This window comes from Bos indicus x Bos taurus, chromosome 18 (assembly GCF_003369695.1).
Source record: "Bos indicus x Bos taurus breed Angus x Brahman F1 hybrid chromosome 18, Bos_hybrid_MaternalHap_v2.0, whole genome shotgun sequence".
Lineage (NCBI taxonomy): Eukaryota > Metazoa > Chordata > Mammalia > Artiodactyla > Bovidae > Bos > Bos indicus x Bos taurus.
Genome location: NC_040093.1, coordinates 9984586 through 10005645, shown reverse-complemented (window position 1 = coordinate 10005645; position 21060 = coordinate 9984586). Strand labels below are relative to the sequence as shown.

The 21060-nt window shown below is 53.1% G+C and overlaps 2 protein-coding genes across 4 annotated transcripts; one reads left to right on the top strand and one right to left on the bottom strand.

Moving 5' to 3' along the window:
- Positions 1-1117: 1117 nt before the first annotated feature.
- Positions 1118-6632, top strand: CD37 (CD37 molecule). The gene is made up of 8 exons (XM_027515169.1): positions 1118-1709; positions 1812-1884; positions 2916-3040; positions 3168-3242; positions 3759-3863; positions 4572-4805; positions 5151-5234; positions 6246-6632. Exons 1-8 carry the CDS (start codon positions 1641-1643, stop codon positions 6321-6323), a joined length of 843 nt encoding a protein of 280 aa, XP_027370970.1. The 5' UTR covers positions 1118-1640; the 3' UTR covers positions 6324-6632.
- TEAD2 (TEA domain transcription factor 2) lies at positions 4488-20909 on the bottom strand. 3 transcript variants are annotated; one of them, XM_027515165.1, is made up of 13 exons: positions 20815-20909; positions 18943-19180; positions 18492-18556; positions 17969-18031; positions 16849-16860; positions 16512-16619; positions 16354-16412; positions 13880-13944; positions 12686-12834; positions 9987-10160; positions 8775-8936; positions 7938-8090; positions 4488-7426 (listed from the first exon to the last, which is right to left on the bottom strand). In XM_027515165.1, exons 2-13 carry the CDS (start codon positions 19172-19174, stop codon positions 7313-7315), a joined length of 1356 nt encoding a protein of 451 aa, XP_027370966.1. In that variant the 5' UTR covers positions 19175-19180; positions 20815-20909; the 3' UTR covers positions 4488-7312. The 3 variants fall into 3 exon arrangements, with proteins under 3 accessions (XP_027370966.1, XP_027370967.1, XP_027370969.1); XM_027515166.1 differs by lacking the exon at positions 20815-20909 and adding an exon at positions 20771-20791 and having other exon boundaries at positions 6622-7426; XM_027515168.1 differs by lacking the exons at positions 16849-16860; positions 20815-20909 and having other exon boundaries at positions 6622-7426; positions 18943-19983.
- Between the last annotated feature and the right edge of the window lie 151 nt (positions 20910-21060).

Here is a 21060-nt window from a genome sequence, read left to right as displayed (position 1 = left end):
GGATGGGTTGGGGAGTAAGGAAAATGGGGAGACATAGATCTAAGGGTATAAATGTTCAGTTATAAGAGGAGTAAGTTCTGATCTGAGGGTCTAAATGTACAGTATGGTAACATAGTTAATACACTATTGTGTGCTGGAAAGTTGCTGAGAGTACATTTAAGTGTTCCACACACACACACACACAAACACTGTTTACTATGTGAGATGAAGAACATGTTAATTATCTTGAGCATGGTAATCATTCCACTATATATATGTATATATATAATACACATATATAAAATCGTCCCGTATACTTTAAATATACATAATCATACTTGTCCGTTATTCCTCAATAAAATTGGGGCTAAAAAAAAGAAAGCCTAGAGTTAAAAATCAGAATATTACTAATATGAATTGATTTTTTATGACATTAATAAGAAAATAAATTACATTTAGAGCCTTAAAAAAAAAAAAGGTAGATGAGATTGCTCAGAAGAGAGAGGGGGAACTGGCTCTCTAAGGAGGTCTGGTTTTCCTGGGTACATGTCGAGATGGTAGGAACATCCATAATGTTAAATAAACATCTATGGGGATTTGGGACTTGACAAGTGAGAAGCCTGCAGGATGTCAGGGGAGATTTCAGAGGCTGCTGGCTGTGGAGCTCAGGCCTAAAGATGATCAGGTATTGCAAACCTGGATCTAACGGCCAAGGTCCTGGGCTCAGTCTTGACTCCTGTGGGGCCTCCCCTTCTTGGGGCCTCGTTGCTGAAGCAGGAAGTACTGCCCTAGGCTCAGCTTCCGCTCTGGGTGTTTTGGTACTGCCAAATCACCCCTTTGCACTGGGGATCTTCCCACTTGGGGCCTGCAGCACTTTCACTTCCCCCAGGTGCCCAGCCCCTGCCCCAGCACATGGGAGCACCTTGGTCTACCTTGTTGCTAAGAACTGGACACAGATTCGGAGAGCGGGAAATGATAGGAAGGTGGGGGTGGGTAGATAAACAGAAGAAGAAGGAGAGCCATGCAGATAACGGGCCAGAAACCAGAGAGGAAGAGGATGCAGACCTGGTGGGGAAGGGGACAGAGAACTAGAGGTAAAGAGAGTGATAAAGATCCACAGAGAAAAGAACAGAGACCCAGAGATCGCAAAGGCCAGGAAGTGGTGGAGGGGTGGGGGGGGCGGGGGGCAGAGATGAATGCAGAGATGGCAGGTCTTTGCAGGCAGTGAGGTCAGAGTGTCTGTGAGGTCGGCTGCTGCCCAGGGCCAGCCTGGGGTCCTGGTGCCCAGAGTAGGTGGGCTGCAAGTACATCAGGATGCCCTATGGGTCACCCAACCTGAGCCATGGAGATCTGGGAGGAACTGCCTGGCATGTCCTTGGTGCCCATCAATTCCAAGACCCCTCAGGTACTGGGGTGTGCATCCCAGTGGGTCAGGCAAGGGGAGATGGGGATGAAGACCCAGAAGAAAGTCACCCTGCATGTAGAGAGGCAGGGGGTGGGGCTCCAGCCCCAGCACTTCCTCTTTCTCTGAGTTCTTCCTTTCTCTTCTGTCTCAGTCTCTCCCCCTCTCTCTCTCTCAAGGTCTCTCTGCCTGTTCTCCCTACTGCCACCACCCCTTCTGTCCTGTCCCTCCCACCGGTGTCTCACCCCTCTAGGAGAAGATGTCAGCCCACGATGGCTGCCTCAGCCTCGTCAAGTACCTCCTCTTCGTCTTCAACCTCTTCTTCTTCGTAAGTTGCCTCTTGGCTCCGGAGCCCAGGCCCCAGCCCCTGCCGTAGCCACCCCATTTCATTCCCCTGTGTCACCCACCAGCCATACTCTCCTCTCCCCAGGTCCTAGGCAGTCTTATCTTCTGCTTCGGCATCTGGATACTCATCGACAAAACCAGCTTCGTGTCCTTCGTGGGTAAGGGGGCTGAGGCAGTCCGGGGCTGGGTGGGGACGTTGTGGGTCGGGGTGGGGGGGTGGAGCGGTCTTCCTGGAGCAGATATGAACAGGGCTCTCCTCCTAGGGGACTCCTAGGGTCTCCCTCATCCCAGGGAGGCCTGCAGTGCCCAGCTTTCTTGTTTGATCTTAGGCTCTGCTCCACTCCTTGCTACGGCCACAACTTCTGAGCCTCAGATTCTTCCTCTGGCAAATGAGTTGTGCGTACCAATAACAATAATAGTGGCCATTTCTCAGGGACTTAGGTACCAGACAGCTCAGTGTCACACTTTAGGTGACATGTAGGTGTCAGATCTTGGGCAGAGATGCTCACCAGATTCTCCCATAAGTCTTCCCTCTCTTGAGGTTCAGAGAGGGGAAGTCACTGGATGTCACACAGCAAGGAAGTAGAAAAGCAGATTAACACTAATAATCATTGTAGGAAAATAATACTGGGTAGTAGTCAAAATCCCAATAACTCATATTTAATAAATGTTTACAAGATTTATTAAATATGAGGAGGACTAGAGGACTGGTGTAGAGGAGCAGACTGAACACATGTCTCCCATGTGTTCCTCAAAACAACTTTAGGAAATAGATATCATTATTCCCTAGGTCTCAGGGAGGTTTAGGTGGCTGATCCAATGTTGCAGAACTAGTGATGAGGCTGAAACTACCGAGGGTGAGGAGGGGCTGAAGGAGGAAAGCGGGACTGAGAACAAGAGGGAAAGACAGAGACCAGGAAGAAAGAGGGACAGAGATCCAGAAAGAAGGGAACACAGACCTAAAGACAGAGAGGGCCAGAGACCAGCGAGAGGTGGGAAGAATTCCAGGAGACAGAGATTCAGTGTAGGACAGGGACAGAGACTCAGAGAAAAGGATACCAGGAGACCAGGAAGAGGCCCCCCCACCCCAAGTTTACTGTTCCCCTCTTGGGAGGTGTGTGGGTGGGGAATGGGGCTGTCTGGAGCTGTGCACATGGAGCCCAATGTCACTGCCTCCCATTTCTCCCAGGCTTGTCCTTCATGCCCTTGCAGATCTGGTCCAAGGTCCTGGCCGTCTCAGGAATCCTCACCATGGGTCTTGCCCTCCTGGGCTGTGTGGGGGCCCTGAAGGAGTTCCGCTGCCTCCTGGGCCTGGTGAGTTCCCCTCCACCCTTCCACCTCTAGGATCGTTCACATCTTGTCCTTAAATAGAGCCCTGGCAGCCCCTTCATCTTGGGGAGTTCAGCCTGACCTGCCCACTCTGTCTTCCTCCCTGCTCCAGTATTTTGGGACACTGCTGCTCCTGTTTGCCACACAGATCACCCTAGGAATCCTCATCTCCACTCAGAGAGTCCAGGTGAGCTCATCTTCTCCTCTCCTCACCCGAGCTAGTGGGTGGGGAGGGAGAGAGTGGAAACAGACAGAAGCAAAGGCAGACAGGGGCTAAGACAGACAAAGATAAATAACAGAGAGAGATAGAGAAGACAGAAAGACAGAGACTGGTAGAGAGACACAGAGAAGGATCTAGAGACAGACAGGGTCAGAGAAAGACTCACCAACACAAAGGAAGACAGAGATCCAAAGGGAAACAGAAGCGAGGAAAGAAAACCCTTGGAGAAACAGCTCCAAGAAAGAGAAACTTAATGAGATCGTGGGAGACAGTGGAGACCCGGAAAGACAAACGGGGGAAACAGGCAGAGGGCGGTTTGGAGGGACAGAGACATAGCTAGCCATTCAGTGAAACACCGAGGCTGCCACGAAGATGCTCAGAGACCACCAGAGGCTGGGACGGCTACGGAGTGGCTGGGGTGGGTTGGAGCAGAGGGCAGTGGGGAAGCAGGTGGGGGATTCAGCCTCACTCTCGGCCTATCAGCTGAAGAAGAAAGTGAAGGACGTCGTGCAGAAGACCATCCAAAACTACCGCACTCATCCGGAGGAGACGGCGGCGGAGGAGAGCTGGGACTACGTGCAGTTTCAGGTGCATGAGGCCCCGCCCACCAGGATCCTTCCCTCTAGCTCTGGGATTCTGACTTGGCTCCGCCCTCTGCCTGGAGGAGACTTGGCCCCGACGGGATCCAAGCTCCCAGCTCTAGGACCCTAACGTAACCCTACCCACCTAAGCCACCTCCAGCCCGTGGAGACTTGGCCCAGTCCCCCAGCTCTCAACCCCTGCAGTGACTCCTCCCCCTGGCTCGACAGACTCCGCCCTCAGTCCCAAGGCCCTAGCCTGACCCCACTCTCTGCCCAGTAGCGACTCTGGTTCCCAAGGGACCAGGCCCAAGCGAGATTCCTTTCCCTGGTCACTCACATGGCCCCGCCCTCCCATCCATTATCCCCCTACTTACAGCTGGTTTGTACTGCCTACCTAATCCTCCAAAGCACGATTCTGCAGCTCTTTCCCCAGCCTCAAGACCCCCGCCCCCATGACACCTCTCTCCCAACCTCATGTACCCCTACTGTCCCTTGGCCCTGCTGTGATCCCACCCCAGCCCAGTTTTGTTAGCCCTCTACTCCTCAATATGACCCAGTACCCAGTCACACCCATCACCTAGTCCTCTGATCCCCCAAAGCATCTTGCATCTCTCTAGTCCTTGTTCCTGACTTTTTTTTTTTTTTTTGGTAGTTGCTTTACAATGTTGTGTTAACTTCTGCTGTACCCTGTTCCTCTGACTTTTGTTCTTCTCAGCTGCGCTGCTGTGGCTGGGAGTCTCCTCAGGACTGGTTCCATATCCCCAGCATGAGACGCAACGAGTCCGAAGGGGACCGCGTGCCCTGCTCCTGCTATAACTCATCGGCGACCAACGACTCCACAATCTTCGATAAGATCTCCCCCCAGTTTAGCCGGCTCGGATCACTGGCGCAGCCCCGACACAATGTAGAAGTTTGCTCGGTCCCCGCGAACAGCTACATCTACCAACAGGTGGGGAAGATGTGGAGCGCAGGACCAGAGGGGTCTGACAGGGTGGGCCTACGGGAAAGGGCTGTTTTACAACAGGGGCAGAAGCCCTACAAGGGGCGAGACCTTTTGGAAGGGCGGGGGCCTAAAGAAAAGGCCCAGGCGAAAGGGCAGAATCTGGAACGCTGATACCTGGGGATGAGGTCTTCAGCTTGGATGGACTGAAGCCCAGAGACTAGAGACCCCTGATAACTAGGGAATGGGGTGGTACCTGAAAGAGGGGTTAAGGCGGGACTGAGGACAGTGGGCTCCGGGCTTGAGGGCAAATCCCAAAAGTAACCTACCTATAACCTGTCCCTGTATCCTCAGGGCTGCGAACGGAATCTCTCCAACTGGTTGACCAACAACCTCATCTCCATAGTGGGCATTTGTCTCGGCGTGGGTCTACTCGAGGTGATCTGGTCCCGCCCCCACTCGCGATTGGCCTAGATGGCCCTGCCCCAAATTGCGCGTCCAACCAGTCTCTGGGAAAGGCGCATGCATTGATAGAAGTACAGCCAATCCAGGCCTTCCTGGGACTCCACCTGGCCTAGCCTCTGTGAGCCCTGATTGGTTGCACGGGAGCAGGCGTTCCCGCCCTTCCTCACGAGGCTCCCATTGGTCCTCCTTGATATCTGGGGATATACCTTGCTATTGGCCGCAATATCCCCCTTTCCCCGCAGGTGAGTGTAGCGGGGTTGAGCCTGCTATTACCGCGCAGCCTGTTGCACCGCGAACCCCAGCCGCAGGTGCCGGGTGCCTACAGTTCGAGCTCCGGGCGCAGCGGCGTGCTGAGCAGCAGTGGGCGTAGCGGCAGTCTGTGGGGTGGCTGGGGCATGGCTGACGCCTGCCCCAACTGGGGGGACAAGGCCCCGCTGGGCAAGCTGCCTAAGGTGCTGGGGCTCTGGTTGCTTTGGGATCAAGACGAGGAACAACTTGAGACCAGAAGTGCAGGCGCAGAGATGGAGGCCGAGATGGAATTAGAGGCAGAGACGGAGGAGGAGATAGATGAGTCTCCAGAATAAAGGACCCTGGGCTTTCTCTGGATCACACTCCTTCTCAGACTCTAGACCCTATGCTAGACGGAGCTGAGCTCCCCCTACCCCGCCCTATTCGCCCTTCCTGCTTCAAACTCTATTCCCACCCCTCCCCGGCCTGCCCATATCTTTGGTGTCCCACCCAATTACCCCTAGCCCTTTTACACTAATGCCGCCACATTCTCCAAACTGCCGTCCCTGAGTCTTTCACCACCAGGCCCACCTCCTACCTACTCCCTTCTCCACACCTCCCAAGGCAAAGCCCCGCCCAACTCGCGGGTCCTCGTTTTCTGCCCCTGGCCCGACCCCCTAGATTTTTTTCCCTAGGGACCCCCCGATTCTCCTGGCACTCTCTCGACCTCTCTGACCTCGTCTCCTTTCTCTGTAGCTCAGCTTCATGACGCTCTCCATATTCCTGTGCAGAAACCTGGACCACGTCTACGATCGGCTCGCTCGGTACCGCTAGGCCCCGCCCTTCCCGAAGCCCCATCCCGACCCCCTCAAGTGTCCAGGGCATTTGAGTTCCCTGTCGCCTGTAAATATTTGTTTAATCCCCAGTTGGCCCCAGCCACTGAGCCCTCATTCCCCTCGGGGACCCAGGTGTCTGCCTTTCCCGCTGCTGTCACCTTGCCCCCCGTGGGACCTGGGGTTTCCGGCCACCAGCTTCCTGCCCTGAAAGACACCTCATTTCCTTGCCTCAGCTGTCAGCCTACCACCTCCCACTAGATTTATTTTTAGCCCAAGCCCCAAATAAATCCCCTGCGTTTTGGTAAAATAGCTTTATCCTCTGTCAAAACACAAACCAACACATTTGAGCGGGGGTGGGGAGAGGAGAGGGAGGCAACACAGTCTAGCCCCACGGCACATTTAGAAGAGGGCATGAGATTAAAAAGCCTCACCCCACTGCTTGCCCAGCTGAGAAAAGTCACAACCCTAACACCCACTTATAAATATCTCGTTATATTAAAAAAAAATAATAATATATTTCCAGGGCCCACCTGACTCTGCCCCTGCACAGAAAGGGTTAACCTTCAATATTTGATGTCAGGGTTCCCGGGATGGAGGTGGTAAGAAGAGGGAGATTGAGAAGAGGGAGATGTGGAAAAACAGGGAGGGACGAGCTCATGTGTCACTGGGGCCCTCCAAGACATCCAGAACAAAGAAAAGGGAGGGCACCTGTCTGAGACAGAAACCAGTGCTATCCCAGGGGTTGTCTCACTCCTGTCCTCAGTGCCTAATGCTCTGGGGTGATCTGTCCTTTCAGACACCCCTGTGAGGTTCCAAGATCAGGATCCGTCTTCCCCTCTCAGTCCTAGCCCATTCCACTCACCACCCAGCTTTTACAGTCCTAACAGGGAGCAGTCCCCTCCCCACGTAAGAAGCATGGGGAAAGCTGGAGGTCCTGCCTGGGAGGAGAGGGTATTCTGGAGGGTGAGCCACTTTTGGGGTCCCCCTTCAGTCCCTGACCAGGCGATAAATGTGGTGCTGGGCCCCCCGCTCACTGGTGGAGACTTCAAAGACATAGGCGGTGCAGAGCAACAGTTCCTGGGTGTCTCTGTTTGTCACCACCTGTCAAGGAGGCCAGGAGAAAGGGGTTTATGCTTGGAACAGAGAGCAGGGAACACTGTGGACCCCCCAACCAAGATGTCATGGGATAAGGGGTCCCCACCATGTCATGTTCCCCCAGGTCGACGGGATGCCCCACATGCCAGGCTCTAGGTCTGAGGGTCTGCAGGGAAGGGCCTCACATCACATGGTGTATCATGTTACAGGGTCATCACACTCCCCAGACTTAAAGGATATCCTACCATACATAACATGTTCCATGGGCTCAGGTTAGGTTCCCTGTGAAGGGGGGTCCCCTAAGCTGAAGATCCACTGTGGGGCGTCCTTCAGGTCAGTTTTCCTCTTATGAGAATGCTGTGGAACCCCCACGATATCAGTTTCCTGGGTAAAGGGGTCCCCTAAGTGACGGGTCAAGCGTGAGGTGCCCCCGTATCAGTTTCACAGGCTGAGGGTCAGTCGTGGGCACTCCCCTCCACATCAGGGGCCCTGCTCAGGCAGGGAACCAGCGCATCACCTGCAGGATGGTGAAGTTCTCCAGGACGCTGTTCATCATATAACGCTCGGGCAGCTGCCGCAATTTGTGCAGAAAATTCACCAGGTACTCGCACATGGGTGAGCGCAGCAGGCGGTACACGAACCTTCCATCCTCCAGCTGGGCACGCTCCGTCTGAACCAGGGGTTGGGAAAGTAGGGAGGACAGTGACTCAGAGACACAGGGGTTCACCCCCAGAGTCCGAACCCACTCTGTGCGACTTCTCAGATGCCACACCCACTCCCCATTGCCGTCTGCTCTCCATTGCCCCATCTGCAGTGACCAGAGATGAAAGCCTGAACCCTCAGGTACCCAGTTCAGGATTACTGAGCCTGCAATGAAGGACCCCTCTAGCCTCTCAGAGCTGTCCTCTGAACCCTCAAAGACCTCTGAACTCATGGGATCTCCAGGTCCTCAGATACCCTCAAACCCTCCAGAGATCCCTCCATGAGCTCCCCAAACCCTGTATGACCTCTGTACTTGAGACCCCTCAAGACCTCAGCAACCTCTAAGTGTGACCCCTAACCACCGTGCCCTGAGGATTCTTTCATATCCACAAGAACCTTTTGAATCTTAGTGACAGTAAATCTCTGTACCACACAGTAACCTTAAACCCTCAAAGTGACCCCTATAGATAACTTTGGAACTCCAGATTAGCTCTAAGTCCATGTGTGAAAGAGGCTAGGGTACCCCCGCCCCACCACGCAGACCCTCAAAGGCCCGGAGCTGTTGTAACTCCTGGGCCGTTTAGTCTGCACCCTCCCGAGTAGCAGATGGCTGGGTGCTTACCCACCCAGAGTGCCACCCCTCCAGCCTCACCTCCACCTTCTCCACCACCTGCTTGCCGAAGGAGCAGACCTTGGAGGAACAGGTGAGGGTCATGTGTTCCAGGCTCTCATACTGGCTGCTCACTCCATAGAAGCCACCGCTGCTGCCGCCTGCCCCCACCTCCTCACCACTTGGGCCCCAGTTCAAGTCCGCCTGGGGGATGGGGAGGTACAGGTAAGTTGGAAGGGATGGCCCTTATAAACAGTGGGAACTCTTCTCAAGTGGGAACTCTGCCCCGCAGGCTGGTGACGCCTATTGCTTTGCAATCAACCATCTGTCTTCCTTAACAAAGTCCCCACCTCTCCAGTTTCTGGAAAAAAAAACCCACCCTTCCTTCCAGCAGTTGGGTCCCCCAATGTCCCTGACCCTCTCTCCCCGGTAACTTCCCCATCAAAGAGGCCCCGGAATTCAAGTTTTTCTCCTGAAACCTCCAGCTCAGGAGGTCAGCCCCTGCCAAGAGCCTAGTTACTAAGGAGGTAGCTATTCCCTAGCAACCAGAGGCTCTCCCTCAAGGCCCTTCATGACCCTGGTTGCTAAGACAAGCGCCTACTCCCTAGCAGCAGGGCCTGGTGAGGTCTGGGGAAGCCCGATGCCTCTGGAAAACTCTCCCAGGCCCTTTTGTCCAATTCTCAGAGGTCACATCCCATCATAATCCCAGTGGCCAAGTGGACAAACAGCCCAGGGATCGAACCCTCACCCCCTGCAGTGGAAGCGCAGAGTCTCAACCACTGGACCGCCAGGGAAGTCCCAAGGCCAGACAGTCTTAGGAACAGGGCCTGGTGGAACCCAGCAAAGCCTCATCCTCTCTTTAGAAACCAAACACTCCAGGATTCATTTGCTAAGGGGATGGGGCCATTCATCAGCAACGAGGCTTGGTGTGGTCAGATGGGACACAGGGAAATCTGAAATGCCACAAGCCAATCCCCAGGGCCGTATCAGTCGCACGACTGGGTGTAGCAAAGTCTAGTGGAGTCTGCGGAGGATGGAGGTCCCCACACCTGCACTGGTCCCATCCATCCCACCCTGGGGGCAAAACTCCTTCCTGTTCCTTGCTGCTAAGGGAGCTGACACTGGGAGCCATGAGAACTGGTAAAGCTCAGGCTGACCTGGGCAGGTCCTGAGACTGTCTCCCTTAGAGCCAGTGGCCTGAGCTGGGAGGCCACGTGACTTATGAGCCCTTTTGTTTTTAGTGGTGGAACTCACCCAGAATTTGACCAGGAAGAAGGCATGGGGGGGCCCACGATCATACAGCTCCCGCAGACCGCCCTTTTTCTCAGGGAATTTGTCGTAGATCTGCCGGACATCCACACTCTCGAGGGGGGGCGCTCCAGGGCTGGGGCAGTGCTGGCTGATGTGTACAAACAGGTGCCTCTGGTACTAAGGAGGGACGGCCAGGGGTAAGGAGTGGGAGATGGGCTGGACCCCCAGTCCTCACTGCCCAAGCCCATCCCTCACTCCATCACCATCTTCCACAGCTCCTGCAAACTGTTCCACTGGGCCCAGCTCTCAGGCACTGTCCCCACTCCCTGCTGCCCTTTCACTCCCACAGTCCATCAGGCCCCAAGCCCTGTCCTTAGTGCCCAGTTCTCTGCCCTGTCGCCTGATCTCCATCCCCACAGCCCTTTCCTCTCCCACCCTCACCCCAGCCTTCTCCTTGGCCTCCCAGCCTCCAGTCTCTCCTCTCCAGTTCATCACTCACATGGCTCCAGAGCTGACCAACCCTGCTCATAATCCTCCCATGGCTCCCCAGTGCCTCCCAGGACAAAGCCCACAGCCCCTCAACCTGACCCTATATTAAAAACGTTTTCATGGATGGATGGATGGGAATCCACACAGCCCACATCAGGACTTCCTATCTGTTCCTTTTTTTTGGGGGGGGCTGCACCAGGTCTTAGTTGCCATATGTGGGATCCTCAATCTTTGCTGTGGCATGTCGGTCTAGTTCCCTGACCAGGGATCAAACTCCGGCCCCCTGCTTTGGGAGCGTGGACTCTCAACTAGTGGACCACCAGAGAAGTCCCTCTGCTTCTATTCTTATCACTTCTGTTCATACCCTGAAAATATTCCCCTTCTTCTTTTCCAGAACTAATCCCCTCTCTGATCTTCCCAGGCTCAAGTCCATCCAAATCTGCCTTTTCCTGGAAGCCTCCCTGGATCGCAATCAGATGGCATCTCTCTACCCTCCCTTTCCCATGGTTCCCCATAACCCTCTAGACAAAGCCTGGGTCCCTCACTCAGCTTGGCAATGCCAGCTTCTCCAGAATCAGCTCCCACCATATTCGATTATTTGTTTTCCTGAAAACTTCATGCTGTTTCTATCTCTGTGTCTGAAGCATCCAGTTCTGCACATGGCAAAATCCTATGTAACCCTCAAAACTCAACTCAAATGTTGTCATCTCAGGGATGTCTTCACTCACTCCCCAGATATGATTCTTCTGTACACTCAGAAACACATGAGCTTCCCTTATCCCAGTACATACATGACATCTATCAAAACTGCAGGGACTATTCTGGGTCCCAGGGCTACAAGGCAAAGTCTCTGACCTCAGGGAGCTACTGGCAGAAACAGGAAAATTTTTAAATCTTTCCTTAGATGATAGAACCTTCAGAGAGTGATGTATGCTATGAAAAACTAAAGCACAGGGATGAGGGGAAGAGTGATGGTAGTTGGCATTTCCATAAAGTGGCATGGGAAAGCCCATCTGAGAAGATAATCAAGCAAAGCAATGAATGGGTGGAAAGAGAGAATGGGGATATCTGGGATATCTTGCACATCCAGGTGCAAAGGCTCTGAACCAGGAGCGGGTCTGGCATGTTTCCAAACGGGCGTGGAGGTCAGTATGGCCAGACCAGAGTAAACAAAGTTGAGAGGACAGGAAGTAAGGTCAGAACAGGAATAAGGGCCAGACCACCCAGAGCCTTGTCGGCAACTGAATGATGCTAGCTTTTGCTCAAAGTGAGATGGGAGGGTTTTAACCTAATTTGACGGGTTTTACCAGGACCACGATATACAGAAACTGGTGTTTAGATCTCTGTGGCAGATACTGCTGTGTTCACAAACCCCATTTCCTTTTCCCACCACTAAACTACACTTCCCAGGCTCCTTTGCAGTTAGATGTGACCATGTGACTAAGTTCTGGCCAATGGGATGTGAGCAGACCTGATAGTCGCCACATCCAACCCAGACTCATAAAACTTGCATAGTTCTTGACTCTCTGCCTTCCACCATCTGCCAGCCAGATGCAGAGCATCCAGCAGCATCTTCTAGAGTGCTAGAAAATGGCAGAGCCACAAAATGGAAGAAGCCTGGATTTCCCAAATCATTCTGTGGAAGGCTCCTTAACGACCAGCCATATTGAAATGTCAATGAGTGAGAAACTTCTATGATGGTCAACCCCTGCAGGTTGGGAGTTATTACTTCTAACAGTCAGTCCACTTGGGCTGTTATTGGCACCTGTCTTCATCCTAAGCCAGGAAAGCTCACACCTAGAAAGATTTTCTTCCCCAGGTTCCCAGTATCCACCACAAAGCCTAGTGCACAGTTGGCATTCAAAAATGTTTACTTAATGAATGAGCGATGTCCTGAGGGATTTCTCTGGTTTTCCCAACCCATGACCCCATGACCTCCCAGTTCCTTTATTCTAGTAGTTCTCAAAGTGTGGTCCCTGGACCAGCAGCACCAACATCACCTGGTAGCTTGTTAGAAATGCAGATTCTCAGATCCTACACCAGATCAACTGAATCAGAAATTTTAGGAGTGGACCTAGCAAACTATGTTTTAACAAGCTCTCCATGTTATTCTGATGCATGGTAAAATTGGAGAACCACTACTTTATGCTTGCCCTCGCTAGAACCGTCTTCATTCCAAAACCCTCCTGTGACTATGCCAAAATTGTACTCACAGAGTCAGTTGCATCCGGTGGTTCCACAAAGGCCGAGAACTCCACCAGCTGCAACCGAGCAGTGCCCAGAGCCCGAGCCTGCCAGGCTGGGGGTGATGGGGCAGGTGGGGGCAAAGCGGGAGGTGAGAGGGCTTGGGGGGGCTCGTACCCTAGAGAGAGAGAAGAACAAACAGTAAAAATTGCTAATGTTGATTGACTCTGTCAAGCACTGTTCTCTCTTGCCTGCCTCCTCTTAGAAGCTGAAAAAGCTAAATACTCACTTTCCCAGCCTCCCTTGCAGCTAGAGGTGGCCATGTGACACAGTCCTAACCAATGAGACGTTATGGAAAATCTGCTGGGGGGCTTCTGGGAAGGAGTTTCTTCCTGAATGAAAAAGATAGAACTTTGGGAGGAGAGAGCATTTGGCTCTGGCCAAGTCCTGCTTGGGATGTGATGCCTGGAGTCACAACAGCCATCTTGGGATAAGACAGAGGCCACTAGAGAGATGCCAGTCCTGGTATTGCTGAGCTGCTAAACCAGCAAAGGAGCAGTCCACCTCCAGACTTTTTGTTACATGGAATCATAAAGCCTTTACTATTTAAGGCACTATTAATTTGGATATTCTGTAACTTGGAGCCAAAAGCATTCCCACTTGATGAATCTGTGAAACCTGAGAGTTCTTTCACCAATGTGAGTTCTTAGGACCACCCAGCATGGACTTCTGGAAATCATCTTTGCTACCAGGTGGACAGAGCCTGCCAGAGAATGAAGCCACCTTAGAGGAAAGCAGCACCAAGCAACTCCTGTTGCTACCATTTGAGCTCCTGTATCCAGCCATGCCTGAAGCCCTAACTCCTGAAATTTCAGTTACCTGAACCAATAGAATCTCTCCATTTTGTTTTTTACTTTTTTGGGTCATCTAGCTTGAATTAGATTTTTATCACTTGCAGCTGAAAGAATCTTGATTAACATATCAATGTCCCTGATATCCTTCAGGTTAGCAAGTGATCAAACATAAACCCAGTAGATCTGGTTACAGAAGCAAGGATCTCAACCACTACAAATTCTGGGACATCTTTCCACACTCCCACAGGCCCTGCCTCAGATCTAGATCTCAATAAGACAGTGTCCCCTAACTCATGGAAGGTAGAAAGAAAGGCAGCTGGAGCTGAGAAGAGAGGGGAAAACAAGGCAGGGCAGAGAAAAGGCTCTTACCTGGGAGGTCAGTAGATGGAGGAGTCAGTGACAAGGAGAACGGTGTCTGCGAGAAGGGCTTCACACTGAAGGAGAAAGGAAGCTGGGGGTCAGCAAGAAGGAAAGATGCTAATCATACCAGCTAACAATTACTGAGGGGCCATGGCAAGCCAGACCCTGTGCAAGCACATTATGGGCACGATTTCCTTGAAGACTCACAGCCTATCAAGGTAGGTGTGATGATTGCTCTTCTCATTTTGTATAGGAGGAAACAGACAAACAGGGGTCAACTGACCTGCCCAAAGTCACACAGCTGGTATGGCGGAACCTGGGTTCAAACCCAGATCAGCCCCAACCACAAAGCCTGTGATCTTAAGGGGCCCCCAACTTTTCTGGCACCAGGGGCCGGTTTCATGGAAGACAGTTCTTCTCCAGACCAGAGGTGGGAGGGAGGGGAACAGTTTCTGGATGATTCAAGTACATTACATTTATTGTGTGCTTTATTTCTATTATTATTACATCAACTCCACCTCAGATCATTAGGCATTAGATCCTGGAACTTGGGGACCCCTGGTCTCGAGGATATTCTGGTACCTCTCACAAAATGGCAGAAAGAGAACACAAATGGGGTCTCAAGAGGTGGGAAGAAACCAAAACATAGGGAACTTGGAGAAAGAGGAGGCTGAAGGCTCAGGAAGGTAGGGAGAAAAAGACCAGCGGGACATCAGGCCAAAGTTCAGGGTAAGGGAGCAGTACAATAGAATCTAAAACAGTGCTGTCCATCTCACAATAGCCAAACATGGAAGCAACCTGTGTGTCCATCAACAGATGAACAGGTAAAGAAAATGTGGTACATATATACAGTGGAATACTACTCAGTCATAAAAAAGAATGAAATAATGCCATTTGCAGCCACATGGATAGACCTAGAGATGATCAGACTAAGTGAAATAAGTCAGACAGAGAAAGACAAATACTATATTATATCACTTACATGTGGAATACAAAATATGACTCAAAGGAACTTATCTACAAAACAGAAGCAGTCACAGACCCAGGGAACAGATCAGCAGATACAAACTATTATATATAGGATGGATAAACAACAAGGTCCTACTACATAGCACAGGGAACTATTTTCAATATCCTCTGATAGACCATAATGGCAAAGAATGTGCAAAAGAATGTATATATATGTGTAGCTGATAACTTTGCTATATACCCAAAACTAACATTGTAAATCAACTATACTTCAATTAAAAAAATTTTTTTAATAGACATTCTGAAAAACATAATACTGAGAGAAGAAAACTAGCATATGGATCACACTTCAATTTTGTGTTTACATAGGTGATGATTTAATTAACATTCATTGTCCCACATTTGACTACTAACTCCATAAAGACGGGATCCCGGTACCCAGGGCAATGCATGCTGAACCACCTCTCCTTCCAGCCCAACCTCCTCCCCTGCAAACCTGTGGTTCCTTTGGCCCCCAGAGACTTGTTCAGACAATTTTCTGTGCCCACATACAGCAGCAGCTCCTAATGAACTTTCTTCTCTCCCAGCCTGGACCCCACAGCCTGTCTTTCTCTGGTAAGACTCGCCATGCTCCTGCCTCACCATCCTGAGGCCACACTGCTCCACCAATGCCCACCTAGCCTGGATCCACTGCCACCTCTCTGGGCTGAAGACTCCATGAACCTCTGTGGCCCATTTCTAGTCTTCCAGACCGAAGGACAGGGAAGTCTGGTGTGCTGCAGTCCATAGGGTTGCAAAGTGTTGGACACGACTAAGCAACTGAACAACAAACAACAGGACTAGAAGCATATCCTGTCACCCTCAGGGCTCTCGGAGATGAAAAGGGGCCCATTTCCTTCCTTCTGACCCTGAGAGAAGATAAGGATCCCTGCTCTACCCTCAGGCCCAAGAACCACCTTTATGGGATGACAATGAGCCTTCCCATGAGCCTCTGGGGCTCCACTCATTCCTCTGGACCTACAGAGGTTCCCAACACTTTGGATCTACAACTGCCTTTCCCATGAGCCTCTGGGACTCAGACAATCTCTCTGGGAGGCCATTACCCCCATGGACATCCTACAGGACTCTCACATTCATCAAATCCCACTCTGAGCTCATTTCCGCCCCAAACCCACTCCTCCCCCAGGCTGCACATCTCTGGATGGTCCCACCTACCCCAGTCACCAGCCAGACCCCAAGCACTGCCCTTGCCTCCTCCCTCCTTACCCCAGCAGACCCCAGCCTCATTTCTCCTCCTCCTATCTCTCTGTCCCCGCTCAGACCAGCTCCTCTTCTCCAGACCACTGCCCCAAACTCCTCCTTGGGATCCAAATCCAGACAGCCTGACTCCAGAGGCTACCTTCACAAGGGAGTTAGGAGCTGGAAGGTGGAGCAAGAAAGGTCTGGGTAGGGAGGAGGGAGGGGGTTGTAGGGGGATGGGGAGCAGGTGCTGAGCTGGAATAGAAAGAACTTACTCAGGAACATTCCACGGGGGCCCAGAACTCCCCGACCAAAACTGGAAAAGCTCCGGGGTCTGAAAAAGAGACAAAGAAGTGTGGTGTCAATCAATTTCCTGTTGCAACTGCAACCCCTTCCCTCCAGCCCTGAACCCCACAATTCCCGCCCAGGCCACCTGAGGACCGGCGGGACCCAGTTTGGCCTGCAGGGAAGGTGCTGAGATGAGCTGGGCAGAGGACATGGTGGCCATTGTCTGGAAAGCCTTGTCCTTGGAAACCTGGTCCTGGAGGAGAAGTTGGAGGTCCATGTTAATGGGGAGTCCCAGTGGATACAGGAAGGGTGGGACAAGGACAAGGCAGGGCAAACCTGGGGAGATGCAGAGTTGGGGAGTCAAGACAAAGCGTTGGGGCGGGTTTAGGTCCCTCTCACTACAGCCCCCTGCCCCTCCTGGCCTCCTCAGGAATGTTTGTCTGGGTAAGGGAGCGAGTGGGAGGATGGGCAGGGGGACTTACCACATTCAGGGCCTGCCCATGGTGGGGGGGGGAGGGTGCCAAAGAAGGAAAGAAAACATAACTTAGGAAATGAGGCCCGGACTCCTCCCATCCAGCCCCTCAACACACACCTTCCTGCCCTCCCAGCCCCTACAGCCCAGCCACCCTGAGCTGAGCAAAGGGAGGAAGGGGGAGGAAGGGATGAATATGGAACAAGAAATAGAGAAGGCCAAACCTAGAGGGGGAAAGGGGCTCCCCCATCCGGAATATAAGACAGCAATGAGGGTTCCTAGGTTTCAGAAATAGCCGGAAGTGAAGGCTTCTGAATATGCAGACCACAGGAAATGAGACTATTAGACCCGGAGGGAAGAGACGCTGAAGGTTTCCCAGCCCAGACAGGGCAGAGGAGGAACAGCAAGCCCCAGAAAAGACCAAAGACTGGAAGTGAAGGTTTTCAGACTTAGAAAGGGAAGGGGACCTTCTGGATACAAAAAGACCAGGAAGCGGTGGTCCCCAAGTCCTAGGGAAGAGCAAGAAAAGACCTCAACTCGGAAGAGAAGAAAAACGAGGATCTCAGGCCAAGAGGGCACAGGAAATCCAGAGGATGCAAAAAAAAAAAAGTAAAGGGATATGAACATCTCCAAAAGGAAATGAAGATTTCTGGGCACAGAAAGTGCAGGCGGGCCACATGGGAAGATGAACCAGGAGACGAAGAGGAGATCTTCACAGCACAAGAGGGGAAAGAGCAATGACACCAGGGAGAGAAGAGGGAGAGGAGGGGAAGGAAGACAGGAGCAGTCAGAGGAGAAGCCCAACACCCCATCCTTCTGGCCTGTCCTAAGCTAAATCTCAGTCCCACTCTCTCTATGACATTTTTCTACCCAGGGTCTCTGTTCACCCCCTGGCTGGGCCACGAACCCCCCACCTTGGGTCTCTGCTCTCCTGCCCTGTATGCCTCTCTGGGTGACTCTGTCCCCCTCTCCAGGTCTCTGCCCCCACACCCTGGGTCTCCGCTCTTTCTCTGGATCTCTACTGCCCTCTCTCTCTCTGGGTCTCTGTCTCCCCTCTCTGGTGCCTGTCCTCCTCTCTCAAAGTGCCTGCTTCCCTCTCAAGGTGTCTGTCACAGTTCCTTGACCTCTACCTTGAGCTTGGACTGGATTTCCCTCGATTTCCTTCGGGCCAAAACCTGGATGTGACTAGAGACCTGAAGGGAGAGACAAAGAAGCAGATTCAGGCCACAGCCACTCACGCCTTGCATCCCCTACCCCTTCCCTCCCTCCCCCCATCCAGGTGCCCCCATGAAGCTGGTGAACACGAAAGATGACAAATACACAGAATGGGCCCGTCATCTCTGCGCTTCGGAACAGATGTGTCCATAAAGACCTTTCTCTTCTCATGAACACTACTAATCATCCCCAGATCCAGTAAATCCAGGTCTTATTTCCCTTTCACACCTTGTTCTCTTTGGCCCTCTGTTCAGTCTTACCCTCTGGTTCCCATGCAACTGCTAAGAGAACTATATACCAAAACAGGCGCAGTTAGCGCACACTAACCAAGGTGCAGCACATGAACAAGCCGCTCCTCTAACCTGAATCTGCCAGGAGGATGAGAGCCTAAGAAGACAAGCCCACCCCAGACAGAAGCCCACCAGACAGTCCTGAAACCTGTTTGCGAGTTCGGGTCTTTCCCGTCCTCAGCTTGATGTAGCGGGCAATCAGTTCATTCCGACCTGAAAAGTCAAAGATGGAAGAGAGTTAGACCTTCAGCAGAACTTCCCAACAAAGAAGACACCAGGGAAGGAGAGAGACGCAACATATCCTCAGCAAGCCGCGGGCTACACAGGAGAGGAGTTATGACTGCAGGCTTTGGAGCCAGGCAGCCTGGGTTCAGATCCCAGTTCTGCCACACACTGGCTCTGTGTGGCCTCAGGCAAATCACTTAGCCTTGCTGGGCTTTGGGTTCCTCATCTGTGCAAACGGTGATGCTAACTCCTACCTGAGTTATCGTGAGCACACGATGTGCTTTTATGTGAACAGTGATTAGAGCTTCCGCCAATGTTCCTTAATATTTTTACTAACCGGTGGGGGCTAAGGCAAAAACGAGGGCTGGACTCACCATACATCTTGCCTTCATCAGACAGGATGATTTTCCGCCGGCCACAGGGCGGGTAGATGGCCAGGGCCTCCTGGAAGCTCTGCTCGATGTCTGGACTCCAGACACCTTCTGCATCTGGGCCCCCGTCGCCCCCCGCCCCCTCACTGCCGCCGGTGCCCTCCTCGCTTCCTTCCTCACTTCCTGTCCAGCCGCTGCCATCGTCCAGAGGGGCCCCAGCGCGGGGTTCCCCCATCTGGGCCTGGAGGAACACAGAGTTCAGCAAGGTTCCCCGGATCCACCCAGAGAGACCTCAGAACAGAGGTCCAGATCACTGGGTCTGAGGGGAGAGGCTGGGGGCACCTGGACTCCCGGATCTGAGGGAGGAGGGGGCTGGAGGCTGAACTCCTGGATCTGAGGGAAGCAGGAGACTGGGAGCCTGGATTCCTGGGTCCTGGAGAAAAAGGGGCTGGATTTCTGGGGAAGTTTAGGGTGAGAGGGTTCTCCTCTGTATTCTCAGTGGAGCCTAGATTGTGATGAAGTCTTGAAGACCCCAGAACAATGCCTAGGGTCCAGGAGGGCTGAAACTTTGGCTGTGGATTACTGGTTTAAAGAAGATAGGCGTCAGAGCCTAGCTGCAGGGAAGGGGGACGTGGGTGAGATCTTCTCAGTCCCATGCCAAGAACAGGTGCCAGGGTGTGAGCAGCAGCTGCTAGAAAAGGAGGGGCACAGGCCCCAGGAAGGCTGAGGGCAGATCCAGACACAGAGACTCAGAGAGGACAGAGATCCAGAGAGAGGAAACACAGACCTAATGTCCGGGGACAGAAACCCAGAGGGAGGGGGACCAGAGATCCAGAGACAGGGGGACAGAGACCTAGAGAGAGAAGGACAGAGACTCAGGGCAGAAACTCAAGCCAAGACCAGGAAAGACCCACAGAACCACAGACTGGGGGGCAGGGGCGCCCTGCCATCAGGAGAGCCAGAACAAAGGGCCCAGGCGTCCCCTCCCCCAGTTTCCCACAACCCCTATCAGGGGAGGGACTGGCCAGCGAGGGCGCCTCCCCTCTGGCCCCCAGCCCCGCCCCTTCCCTCCCCTCCCCCCCGTCCCTGCGCCGTGGGCTCTGATCCAACTCAAGTTCCCAGTGACTTTCCGGAGGCCGGGAACAGGGGGAAACTTTTTCCAATACAGTCAGATCCCGCCTCCCTGGCGGCTCCACGTCTTCCACGGCTTTCCCAGGACCCCAGAGTCCGGACTCCCATCCCCCTCCTCCCTCGGACCCCGGAGCCCCGGTCCAGACAGACAAAGACCCCAGGCCGAGCCCAGTGGCGCTGCGGCATTCAGGACCCCCGTAGGCCAAAATCCCAGCCCAGCTCTCCCCCATGTGGCCAGACAAAGGGACGGAGGAGCCGAGTCAGAAAGGTTCCCCTTAATTTCCCGCCCCAGGTCCCAAACCTCCAGAGAGACAAGATAAGGATCCAGAAAGTCCCGGAGCCCCCTTTGGGCCACCCAGGAGGCCTCCTTTCTCCACGAGGAGGACCAAACGTCCATAAATGACACGCACAAATCAATTCGGTCAGAAACAAGCATGGGGCCCTTTCTCACTTGAAACCGACACCTCCACAGACACTCACACCCCTCAGCGTCCCCAGCCCTTACTCCCAGGCGCACACTCCCAAACTCAGACACATCAACAGACACCCCAACTCTGGCGAAAGTTGCAACTCCACACTTAGACTCGGTCAAGAGCGCAAATTCCGGCCCCCCGGCATAAAGAGGGCGGCAAGCAATTCAGAGACCATCCCACGAACACCTCAACTCATAAGGTGTAACTTCCCACTCGAACTCACACACCCCAAAGCACGATCCCCGACTCCCGCCGGCGCCTTCCTACCTACCTCCCGGCCTGGGGCTGGGGAGCCGCGGGCGGGCGGGGCTGCGAGGGAGAAAGTTGCCCGGGAGCTTTGTTTGGGAAAAGTGGGAGGGACCGGAGGGGGGGCGGGTCCCGGCGCCGGACCGCGGGAAGGGGGATCCTACGGTGACAGTTTCGGGGAGGATTTTTGCTTTGGCCAAAGAGAGGTGAAGTCTAGCTGGGGCCTGTGAGAATTCCGAGATTCTGATGCTTGGATCCCAGAGAGAGGAGG